This window comes from Rhincodon typus, chromosome 26 (genome assembly GCF_021869965.1).
Source record: "Rhincodon typus isolate 14 chromosome 26, sRhiTyp1.1, whole genome shotgun sequence".
Classification (NCBI taxonomy): domain Eukaryota; kingdom Metazoa; phylum Chordata; class Chondrichthyes; order Orectolobiformes; family Rhincodontidae; genus Rhincodon; species Rhincodon typus.
This window is the reverse complement of record NC_063357.1, coordinates 1,941,771-1,954,695: the sequence shown is the minus strand read 5'-3', so window position 1 is coordinate 1,954,695 and position 12,925 is coordinate 1,941,771. Positions and strand designations below refer to the sequence as shown.

General features: G+C 41.5%; 1 protein-coding gene across 1 annotated transcript in view; it reads right to left on the bottom strand.

Moving 5' to 3' along the window:
* The window catches only part of LOC109914711 (GPI transamidase component PIG-S-like), an 18,137-nt gene extending 5,430 nt beyond the window's left edge, over positions 1–12,707 (bottom strand). The window contains exons 1-6 of the mRNA XM_048612324.1: positions 12,656–12,707; positions 9,009–9,148; positions 6,191–6,305; positions 5,471–5,560; positions 2,480–2,806; positions 1,296–1,438 (exon numbers count right to left, since the gene is read on the bottom strand). Of these exons, the coding sequence (XP_048468281.1) occupies positions 1,296–1,438; positions 2,480–2,806; positions 5,471–5,560; positions 6,191–6,305; positions 9,009–9,148; positions 12,656–12,707 (867 nt within the window). The remainder of the gene's footprint in view (positions 1–1,295; positions 1,439–2,479; positions 2,807–5,470; positions 5,561–6,190; positions 6,306–9,008; positions 9,149–12,655) is intronic.
* Positions 12,708–12,925: the final 218 nt, after the last annotated feature.

The following is a 12,925-nucleotide window of genomic DNA, read 5'->3' as shown; positions in this document are numbered from 1 at the left end:
GCACGCACACGCTCTTCCCCCTCACACGCACGCACACGCTCTTCCCCCTCACACGCACGCACACGCTCTTCCCCCTCACACGCACACGCTCTTCCCCCTCACACGCATACAATGTCTCACCACCCGCTTCTCCCACACACACACACACTCTCTCTCTCACCGCCCCCCTCCTGTGCACGAGCTCTCACTCTCCTCCCGCACACGCTCATCTCCCTCTCCTGACACACACTCTCTCCTCACACACTCCCATATAAATCAATGGGGTGAATTTGCATTTGCAGATTTGTAATTGCAGATACATTCTATTTTGTTCAAAAAGCACCCAATTTGTAGACAGTCAATGTGGCATATAATAAATTCCTACTTTGGAATAAAACCAGTCTGACTCCAAGTTGATACACAGCCAGATTATAAATAAGGCCTCACATCTAAAATGCTTTGTCTGACCCGAGATGTCACCTCTGGTATACTGATAAAATCTTTAGTTATCTTGGGGCAGTGACTTGAAAGATATTCAGGGATTTGCATATTAATCCTTTCTAACTGATTAAAGATTTAACAGCCATCTTAGGTTTGTTCACATCAGTTCTATGGCCCTTTGATCTTTTGCTTACAAATTGTGTCTGATGCCATCTGCCTCAGTGACACCTGAAGAAGGATCAAGACTCTAAAAGCTTGTGTCTTCAAATAAACCTGTTGGACTATAACCTGGTGTTGTGTGATGTTCAATGTCATCCACCCCAGTCCAACACCAGCACCTCCACATCATGCTCTGATATTATGAAAGACACTGTATAAAATTCTCTTTCCTGTTGATTTACTTTGTTTTCTCCACTACTACTCTCCACTACTTATTTTACCCTTGATGGTGTCCTGATGTAAGGGATTCATCCTTCTGCCCAGTTCTTCCTTTATTCATTAACAGGATGAGGGTGTCGCTGGCCAGGCACCATTTATTACCCATCCCTAATTGCCCAGAGGGCAGTTCAGAGTCAACTACATTGCTGTGGGTCTGGAGTAACATGTAGGCCAGACCAGGTAAGGATGGCAGTTTCCTTCCCTAAAGGACATTAGTGAACCAGATGGGTTTTTCCTGACAATCGACAATGGATTCACGGTTATCATTAGGTTCTTAATTCCAGATATTTTTATTGAATTCAAATTCTACCATCTCCCATGGTGGGATTTGAACCCGAGTCCCCAGAACATTATCTGGGTCTCTAGATTAACAGTCCAGTGCTAATACCACTAGGCCATCACCTCCCCAACTCTTTCAGTTTAAGGAACAATCTTACCTGAGAGTCCACAGAAAAGTTAGCGAATATTGACAGCTTGTTCAGGAAGGGTTGCACATAATTATTCACTGCTTGTTCAATGCTCCAACAAATGTTGTGGGATTTGGGATCAGGATTCAACAAACTGAAGGTGATTTCATATCCTGCATGGAGATTGTAAAAAAAATACAGTTCATCAAAACAAACCAACATGTATCATTAAAGCAAACACTGATTGTGGTGCTGATGGTATTTATGCACTAATTAATAAAGCTGGTCAGTCTATTATTTAATATATAGAACACTGCAGTTATTTAACAGATGAGGGTAGGGCAATTTTCAGAGCTAAGATGAACACATATGCAGCCATGTTGCTATTTGCAGAATGTTTTTCTACACAGTCTTGAAATATATATATATTAAAATATTTAAGCTGTAAGATATCTGAATGATTACTGCCATCATCTATGAGTATTTGTTATGAGATTAGAGGTGAGGGTCCAGGGGAAATTGTGCAAAATTCCAGTATGTTTGTGTTTATATTTGTGAGATCTCAAGTGAGGGTGGCTCATATGCCGTTTCGTTGTGGGATGATTCAAGAGAAAGGCTACAATTGTTTCCTGCTTCCTGAGCATAGAAGGGGAATATCAGCCTGGACGCCTGCCCTGTACCCAGTTTGCCAGTGTATGTGACTGTTAAGCAAGGGCAGATTGGGTTTGCTGTGATACACCCCAGCATAAGTCCTTGTTAAGATATTGGGGGACTTTTAACCAACCCACCAGTTATTAAGTTATCAGGATAAGGTGCAACACTACATTACAAAATATCCTATAAGCGTGGTACTGGGCAGGATTTATACTCAGCATTCAATTCCACAGTTAGCTCAACTTAAGTCAGGTTAAAATTGCTCAAGATAGTAGGAACTGCACATGCTGGACAATCTGAGATAACAAGGTGTAGGCCCGAAAAGTCAGCCTTCCTGCTCCTCTGATGCTGCTTGGCCTGCTGTATTCATCCAGCTCTACACCTTGTTATCTAAAATTGCTCCTGTTCTGTCTAGGCTCAGACATACTGATTAAGTTTTCAGGCAAGATACCAGGGCATAGTTGCAAACAATAAAACTATCTCCCAGTGACAGTCCACACCTTCAGGAGAGATAGGAACAAAAGTGCAGCACCAAACAATAAAAAAGCAGAAATTCTTACCAAGACTAGATTTAAAAGCTGTCATGCTGTCTGTGAAGGTGTCAGTGCCAAACGTTCCTGAGGGAAAGCGACTTGACAATGCTGCAACCACCACGTCATCAGTGAAGGACATTGTTTGCAGGATCTCTTCCACATTGTCGTCAATGTCCTGAAGCACCTCTGCCACAGTATGCGATCTAGTCACAGGTGAGCGCAGGAAGGCAGCTCTGTGTTTCCCAATGTAAACACTGACCTCCTGCAGAAAAAGCTGGGAATCGGCAGGCACAATGTATATCACCACAGATCCTACTGAGCTCTCATAAGCTCGGGAAAGCGTGACAACTGTCACTGAAAATTGAAGAGAGAAGAAGTTAGACTAGAAAGTGAATCTCTACTTTTGAAATGAGTGACACAGTTGGAAAAAGGCTTTTCAAAACAGAGCTCTATGGATGAAGAACATGGCAGTCTCAACACCTGATCTGCTTTTCCAAATAAGCACATTCCGGCTGGACAGGAGAAATAATAACAGAATTAGCATTAGCCATCTGAAATAAAGAAAGCGAGAAAATAGGGATTAAAAAAACAATTAATACATTTTGAGACAGAAATCAAGAGAGGGAGAGGAAGAGAGAAAAGTCAAATCAGGTTGCCACTCGCATAATTAATCACTATCCAGTTAATTCTCTTGGAAGATTTTTAAGAGTCATCTTGAGGTGATGCTCCTACAGTCACATTGCCTGTTTTTAATTCTAAAGTGAGCAACCTGGCATGATTAAGGGATCATCAAGCTCAAGGACTGTCCTTCATAGAAATGCAACTCCTTGAGGAAAGAGGAGCTGGGATGGATGACAAAACAAAAAGAACATAGAACCATTCCGTAACTATTTCACAACTAAACTAAACATTTGTGAGCAATCAGCTGGGCTGACCATGGTGCCAAGGTGGAGTAGTTGATTAATGTTTAGCAGAAGCTACAGTGCAGGTGGACCACTTGTATTTCCCAGGCTGCAGACAACTCTTCTTTAAGTGTGCACCTTGGAATAAGTGGTTAAATTATACAGGCCTGGACTAATAATAAAAAAACCTGAGTTCAAATTACACCACAACAGTTTGAGATTAAGTTAACAGCTTAAGATTTCAGCTAAGTCCCGAACTGAACCTTGATCCGGTTGTTTCTCTTTTCAGATGCCTGTAATCTAAGGTTATCCTCCCCACTATTTTCCATCCACCAATTTTTGCATTATCAATGACCTCACTAACCAACCCTTCTACATTCATGACTAAATAATTTGTACATACCACAAACATTGTACATACCCTGTCACTGAACACTTTGGAACGCTGATGGACACAAGCTTCCAGTCACAAATACACCCCTCAACCATCACCTTCCGCTACCTGCCGCTCAGTCAATTCTGGATCTAACTAATCCACTTTCCTAGGTCTGGAAGTTTGTAGAGATCACAGTGATATAGAGGGATAAACCCAGGAAGGGATTTTAACATCAACAACTCACATTTATTTAGCTCCAAGGCACTTCATAGTATGGGAAATCTAAATTTGCAGCATGTGGTAGCTAGAAGACAGTATGTCAGGATGCACGGGGGGTGGTGAGTGAGCAGGAGACGATAAGTTATAGGATACTAGCAAAGTTTTTTATTACATTTATGTAGGATTGGGGATAAGTTAGCCAAGCGAACACTGGCACAGCACAATATCTATGCGTAAAAACACAAAAGGAAGGTTCGGCGGTCAGGTGGACTGGGACAAAGGTGGAGATGGAAAATGGAGGTGGAGGTGGAAGTAACATCCTTTCAATGAGACAGTTAATTTTGATTTCACGCAATATCTACAACAAATTACATTTTTGGCATACTTAAATTAAAATAAATCCCAAGGGGCTTACAAGAGCAATATAAATGAAACATTTGTAACAAGCCACAGCAGGAGAAATCAGGTCCAGATTATCAAAGGTTTAAAGGATCATCTCAAAAAGAGAACAATGATAAGGAGGGAATTCCAGTGCTTAAAGTCAAGGCAGTTGAAAGCACGGCTGCTAATGACATAGTTATTAAAATCAGGGATATTCAAGAGGCAGAATTATAGAAGCAGAGAGATCTCAAAGGCTTAAAGGGTTGGAGGAGATTACAGAGATTGCCAGGGATGAGGCCATACAGGGATTTAAAATGAAGGGTAAGAATTTTGAAATGGATGCAGTCAGACAAACAGCCAGAGAAAAATCAGTGAGCAATATATTTAAATGAGCAACGATATTTAAATGAGATTCGTGTATGTTGATAGCTGGTCAGGGCCTTTCTGTTCTCTCTGGAGTTCCCAAGAATGTATCCTTGACCCCCTTCTATCTTTTTTAAATACATGATAGTCCTCAGTGATGTCACCCAAAATAGGTTCCTAATATATATTGAAAACACAATCTCACTATTACTTCCCTGGTCCCCTCAACGAGCCAATAAGGGATGAGCAGAAATTTCCTCCAAATAAATATTAGCAAGACTGAAACTATTGGTTTTCATAAGAAGAAACCAGGGAATAACTGCTGCATTACACAGGCAGATGGAGGGCTTCAATTCTGCAATAGATTTCCCAGATCAGTGCTGTAAAGCAAGTTACAGCAGAATGACAAATACCAATACGGACCCTGAAAGTGGATACTCACAATGCTTTTAAGGTTTATAATAGGCCTCATAATAGTGGACCATTCTGGTCACAAGTTGCTAAAGTCTCTGGTTAATCAATGTAAACCACAGCATCAGCTCAGTGGAGAAGGGCTTATTGCCAGAGGTATCAGTCGTCTCCCTAAATCATTCCCAAAGATTTCCCAACAACTGACTGCAGTGGCCAATCACAGTGGTAACTCAGGCATTTAGTCTTCAATTCATCCTCTCAGTATCTATGTAAACAAAGAGGATTCACTTGGATTTCAGGCAAGTGCAACAGATAGAGACAGAAGTAAAATCAATATAGAAAAGATACACAGCTGCAATCTTATACCTTCCACATTTTCACCCATTATAGCATCTTGTTCTACGCCAGTAGCAGCTCTGTATGTCTTCTCATACCTATACTTGAAGCCTGTTTTACCTGAGGGAGAGAAAGTACAGGGTTTTAAATTTTACAAAGCAACACGATGTGAAACAGAATTTGTACAAGAAATAAACCTGACTATACAGTGATTTAGCAACACAATTGCCAATCATATTGTTCAGGTTCAATTTATGCGTTGAGTGTAGCGAACCACAGGGAGCACTATACTTACTCTATACTAACATGTGGGAGAACAATACAAAGGGATTTTTAGCATCAACAGTATAAAGTAGATTCTCTTTATATTTACTTTGTTCATGCTTTCTCCCTGATAATCCTCAGAGTTTCAGCAGAGATCACACAGCTGAATCTGTGGCTATCATCACTTGAAGAGCACACATATGCACATCCAAACCAGGAGTCACTGGATGGTGATATGGGGCAAAAGCCTTGACAAAAGCTAAGATCAACTGTTGTGCTCTGTTATCTTATGGTGATCAATTAATCTCAGCACAAACTGTGAAATCAAAGTTGGTATCTTCTTGGTTTATACGGCACGATAATACAAAGAGGATGACGGATTAGTGTGGGGACAAACATTTCTTTACCTGTTCAAACATCAACACTATTGCAATCAGCATATAAGCGAGGAGCCACCATTTTCAGTTTACTGCTGCGTTTACTCACCATCCAGCTGATTCATCTTCTGACTAAACTGAGTCTGTGGCAGTAGCCTTTTCTGTTGTTCTGCCGTCAATGTGCCTCTTGCGAAGACCACCTCCACTGGCACACTAATGTCAAGCTGCAAAAGAAGTCACAAGGTTCCATGAATCATATTCATTAAACAAGTTCCAAGGACATGGACCATTTGATAGCCTGTAGGAAAGAGTACAATCCTCCTCTTGTATAGCCTCTTCTGTAGGGTAGGTAAACACAGCAGTCAATATATGCATTGGAAAATCCCACAAATTGAAACCACACCAACTTTGGCCCAGATGTTGGGGAGAACTCCTCCTGATCTTATTTGAATACTGCTATGGGGTGTTCTATATCCACTTGAACTAATAGTGGAATCTTGGTTTAGCATCTGATCTGAAATGTAGCCTCTTCAGACTGCGCTCCTTCAGTACTAGAATACCTTACCAGATAGAAGGGACTTTCCTACCACTGCACCTAGGTTGACACCAGACAGAAGAAAGTTTAGTTTTCTATCACGTCACCCAGTGGCACAGTAGTCAGGTACACTTACTGCCATCATAAAGCCATATATACATTGTACTGTTGCATCCTGACTTATACTTAAAAAATATCAGGTTTGACCCTGGGTCTGTATTGAAAAAGCTGTAAACTGAGGTTCCCTGAAATTGGAAAAAACAAATGTATAACAACATTTGTTTTGGAATATAAACTGATAAATTGGATGTCTGCTCACTGCTGTGTTGCAGAAAATTTACCGGGTGTGTTTTTATTTTACAACTCAAAGGTCAAAAGTAGAACTGTGCGGTCTTTATTTATTCGTCACAGTCATGTCACTTTTGGAGAAGCTGGATTCGACACTTAACAGAAACAAGATAGCACCAGGTGCCTTTGGTTTAAGATTAGTCTGCAACAGACCTGAGAAGGAAATTGGCTGCAACCTCCAGAAAGTTTGTAAGCACGTAAAGGTCTCTCTCTGGATCTTTCTCTGTGACTCTACAAAAAAGAACTCTAACTCAAGCAAAGACCTAGGTCCAACTTACCAATGGCCAAATTGAGAATCTTCTATTATACTGCAGTCGACAAGAATGTAACAACAATCATTACTAAAAACCAAAAGAACTGTGAGAAAGTCATCTTGTTCCACCCCTGTGGTTTGGACTCTTGATTCAAAGGACTTGTTCCTTTTGGTCTAAGTTTTCTGCCCCTGATAGATCTGCAGAGCTGTCTGTTTTGTCTGTTCTATTTTTGAATTAATGTGTTGGGGTTTAAAGGGTTACAATTTAAGTTTTAAGGGAGTCGGTAATCTCAACTGGCTGTACAGGTCGTTTGCTATGCAGACAGGCAACAGCATAGGTTCTGCACACTTTGAGGTACCATGAAAGACTCTCCTTCTTAACTTCTCCCCTCCCCCAAGTATGGTCTCCCTCATGTTTAACCACCACCAGTCATCTCTCTCTCTCTCTCTCTCTCTCTCTAATGAGAGAGCAGCCCCGTGGTCCTCAAAGACTATGGCGACTTTACCTTCAGTTTAAGTTTGTACATTACAAGTTGAAAATTTGTTTTGCCACTTGTTAAAGGTTAAATTTGTTTCTAATAAATAAATTTCTAATTTTGGTTTATTGATGAGAACTTGAGAGTTTCTTTTGCCCTACATTGCAGTCAAAGTCAGGAAAATTAACCATTGTAATGACTCAACTGGTCACTTATAGATTTGTGACAGCTTGTGGAATAATGGGACTTGATTACCACCAGGATCATCACAGATAAAGTAACAAGTTGATTGCTTTCTGAAGGAAGTTGTGTGTGGAGATTGAGTAAGAACAAGCTTCAGTTTGATGATGATACATTCTGCAGACAAATCATTTGCCAACAATAACTGAGAAAACTCATAAGGGGAAGGGGATGGGCTCTTGGGTATCAAAATAGAGTTAGACGACAAAGAATTATTCTTGCAGCAGCCAACACCAAGGCATAAATGTAAAAGAAAAGTAAAACGCTCATTTTCCACAGCCCTTCCTGACTGGCCTCCTTCTGTTTGCACTCAATGAATCAAGGTTGCAAAGGTCAAGGCAAACTGCCTTCCATTCATAATCCAGATGCCAACTGGAAAAGCTATTATGAGGCAAGTGGAATGTCTGCAAATAAACATCTTCACTAGCAATTTCCAGTATGGCATAGGGACCATGTCCAGTGACCCAAGCACAGTCCAGGCACATGCCATTAACCAGAGAAAAGTATAAACATCTTTCTTAGCACAGGATATGACAAAGCTTTACAGTCAACCAAGTATATTTGATATGTATCTACCAAGGCCAGGTACAGAAATCACAGACCCCAGTGCTGCTCCTAACCAGTAGACATCCCCTACCCCACAAAAAAAAAACCTGAACACAGGAATCCACCTCTGATACATCCTCCAGGGTACCTGTCTCAGGGTGTAGTAGCTAATTTGCACACATGAAGCTTGCACAGACAGCAAAATGGTAATGACAATATATCGGTTTTTAAAGAGATGTCAATTAAGAGATAAATATTGGCCATGGCAAATGTAAGCTGATCATCTTCAAAATATATTAATGCACAGGAATCTTTTAAAGTGTAGACATTGCCTCATCTGATAAACAGCACTCCCTCAGCCTGCAGCAGGTTTTTATAATGTGACTTGAACCCAGAATATTTTGATTCAGAGGCAAAGGTGCTACCCACTGAATCATGGCTGACAATCAATAGTGCCCTGACAGGAAAATACACATTCACATCTTACAATATGACACAGTCCAATGTACAGCCATTGAAACAGTCTTACCAAGAGAATATCTAGTTCACTGATCTGTTTGTAAGGCAGAGAGGCACGATATGTCTCTGTTGTCTTCCACCAAAGAGGCAGGCCAACCAACACCACAATCACAGTGATGCAGCTGGCTGAGTACTTTCCTCGGGACCTTTCTGGGGAAACAAAACAGTTGGAGAGTTGTTAATCTCAGCACTTGAGTCATAAAACATTAACTACAAAATACGATTATTTTCCAGAGGCAGTCTTACCAAGAATAAAAGAAAATCTGTAAACTGTTGAAAATTTCTCAACTCTCCTTCAATGCTAAGATTGAGATAATTACTTAGGATGAAATCCTTTAGGTTTACTCCACCTCTGAGGATATATATGAGGCCTCAGCTCCACACATGTCCTTGGTAATGGAATATAACATCAGTCTTGCCCATGTTCCACACTGGCATTTGAAAATTAACCCATAATCTACTGTTGTTGCAGCAGAGGTTCACTGCATTAACTTCTGCAGTGACTGGGTGGTGTTATGAGAAGTTCAGAAGATTAGTTCTACGCTCCAGATTTTAGCAGAATAAGATGATCTGATTGAAATGAACAAAATGCAGAGGGGCTTAACAGGATGGATAGTGAAAGATTACATGCTTTGGCTGTAAAGTCTAGAACCAGAAGGCACAGTCTCACAATGATGGTTTGATAATTAAGACTGAGATAAGGGGGAATTTCTTCATCCAAAGGGTAGTAGATATTTGGAATTCTCTACTTCAGACAGCAGAAGCTGGATCATTAAATATATTCAAGAAACAGGTTAATAGATTTTTGAGCTTCAAGGGAATCACCAAGTTTGGGAACTGTGCAGGAATGGAGTTAAGATCAAAGGTCAGTCATAATCTTATTAAATGGCTGAATTGGTGGCTACTGCTATTCTTATTATGGGGCAGCACTGAGCAGCAAGATGAAACTTCACACATTATAATACTTAAGACTACTCTCATCGACAGCCAATCAGTAAAGGACAAGTGCTATCCTATTGGGTAAAATATGACGAAAGCCACAGAACAAATCTTGTCACACCCCATAACCAGGGGCCACATAGCTTTATCAGCTATAATAAAAGCTGAATACTGGAAACCTGAAATCATTTTGGACTTGAAATATTAATGGTGTATCTCTCTCCACAGATGCTGCCAAACCTGCAGAGATTCACCAGCAATTTCTTTGTTTGTGAAGAAAAACTAGATAAGTGATAATGGGAGCTATGAGTGGATGAAAACAGGCTAGCTGTGCTGAAAACAACCTATGTAATGACAGAAACAAAAATAGAAATTGCTGGAAAAACTCAGGAGGTCTGGCAGCATTTGCTGGTAGAGAGGAGAATTTACAGGGTTTAGTGACTCTTCATCAGAATGGTTAGTAGCTAGGAAAAGTGGCATTTATGCTGAAGCGGGGGTGTGTGGGAGGTTGAGGGATGACCTGACAGAGGTTTATAAAATCATGAGGGGTACAGATAGGGTGAATGGCAGTTGTCTTCTCATTAGGGTGGGTGATTTCAAGACTGGGGAGGCATATTTTTAAGGTGAGAGGAGAAGGATTTTAAAAAGACATGCGGGGCAATTCTTTTCACAGTGGTTCATGTGTGGAATGAACTTCCAGAGGAAGTGGTAGATGAGGATACAGGTACGTTAAAAAGTCATTTAGTATATGAATAAGAAACATTTGGAGGGATATGAGCCAAGTGCAGGCAGGTGTTTAGTTTGGGTTTATGGTCTGCATAGACTGGTTGAACCGAAGGATCTGTTTCTGTGCTGTATGACTATGACTCAATGATAGGTGGAGACAGCCCAGAGAGACAATTCGAAAGGGATAGGTAAACAAGGTGATTACAGATAGCAGGTCAGGGCTGAAGAAAAGTTTAATAAGTGATGAGCTAAGAGTGAGAAAATGAGCAAGCAGCGTTGAATGCAACTTATACAATGAGAATGGGTGACTACTAAAAGCAACCCATGTCATTAATAGGACCAAGTCTGGGGTGGATTAAAAACACAGAAGGATAGACTCGGGCTCTAAGGTTTTCAAACTTGATGTTGAATCCTAGAAGCTATTGGGTCCCCAAGCAGAAAATGAGATATTGTTTCTCAAGCTTGCAGTAAGGCTCACTGGAACACTGCAGCAGGCGTGCAATAGAAATGCTGGTAAGGAAACAGTGCGCTGTGTTGAAGTGGCAAGCAACTGGAAACTCAGCCATTTTTGCAGATAGATCGTAGTTGCTCTGCAGAGCAGTCAACCAGTCTACACTTCATCTCCGCAATTTAGAGGAGACCACATTGTGAACAGTGAAAACAGTAGATTAATGAAGTACAGATAAATAACTGCTTCACCTGGATGGTGAGGAGGGAGGTGGTAAACAGACATGTGATTGCATGGGAAGGTGTTACGGGAATGAAGGAGTATACTAGAGTGACCCAGAAAGAATGGCCACTGCAAAATGGAGGAGAGGGGAATGTGTGTCTGGACATGGCATCCTGTTGAAGGGGTCACAAATGGTGGCTTACAATCCTTTAGATGTCTGCTGGGTGGTATGTGAGCATCAGGGAAGACACTATCATTATTATAGGAGGGAAGGGAAAGCAGAAGTGCGGGATATGGGTCAAACATGGGTAAGGGCCCTGCTGACCACTGTAGTGGGGAATCCTCAATTAAGGAAAAAAATAGACATTTTTCAGACTGTCCCCACAGAAGGTAGCGTTGTCAGAACAGATGTGACAGAGACTGAGAAACTGGGAGAATGGGATGAAGTTCTTACAGGAAGCAGGGTGTGAGCATGTACAGATGTAAAAGGGGAGGTGCTGGGCTAGTTGTATTATCACTGGACTGTTAAACTAGAGACCAGGTAATGTTCCAAGGACTACAGAGGGAAACCCGCCAAGGCAGATGGTGGTATTTGAATTCAATAAAAATCTGAAATTAAGAGTCTGATGATGTCCATGAATCCATTGTCACTTCTTGGGGAAAACCTGACTAGTTGACTAATGCCTTTTGGGGAAGGAAACTGCTATCCTTACCTGGTCTAGCCTACGTGTGACTGCAGACCCACAGCAATGTTTGACTATCAACTGCCCTCTGAGTAATTAGGGGTGGGCCATAGATGTTGGCCTAGTCAGCAATGCCCTCATTCCATGAATGAACTTTTAAAAAAGTCAAGTACCTGTGGGAGTCGGTGAGTTTGTAGTGGAGATTGGTGGCCAGCCTATCTCCAGACATGGAAACAGATGCTGACGAGGGATGGAGCCAGAGGTGGACCATGTGAGGGCAGAAATTGGAAGCAAAATTGATACTTTTTCTAATTTCAAACGAGAGGGGCAAGCAGCACTAATAACGTCATTGACGTACTGGAGAAAGAGCTGTGGAGGGACCCAAGTAAGATTTGAACAAGGAATGTTCCATGTTATGACAGGATCTGGGGAGTGGAGTGGAGAGGGCAACAGACATGGAAGGAGGTTTTCCTGCTCTAAAAAATTTAAACTCGATGTTGAATCCTGTGGATTATAAAGCCCCCCAAGCAGCAGATAGTGTTATTACTCATGGGAGGATGTGAGGCAGAGGAGGGAGAGCTGATGGCGGTGGACAAAAAGTTCACTGAAAACACTGGGCCCGATTGGGGATGTCCTCACCCGTCACTCGCTTCAGACATTGCCGCAGCTGGTCCTGAAGGGAAAAGGCCATATTACACAACCAATGTCATAATTAGAGAGATGCCCGCGCTTCAGCTTTGGCAACGAACAGAGTATGTGAAAGAACTGCGGATGCTGTAAATCAGGAACAAAAACAGAAGTTGCTGGAAAAGCTCAGCAGGGCTGGTAGCATCTGTGAAGGAAAAAATTAGAGTTAACGTTTCGGGTCCGGTGACCCTCAGAACTCAGGGTCCCTTCTCAAGAAAGGTC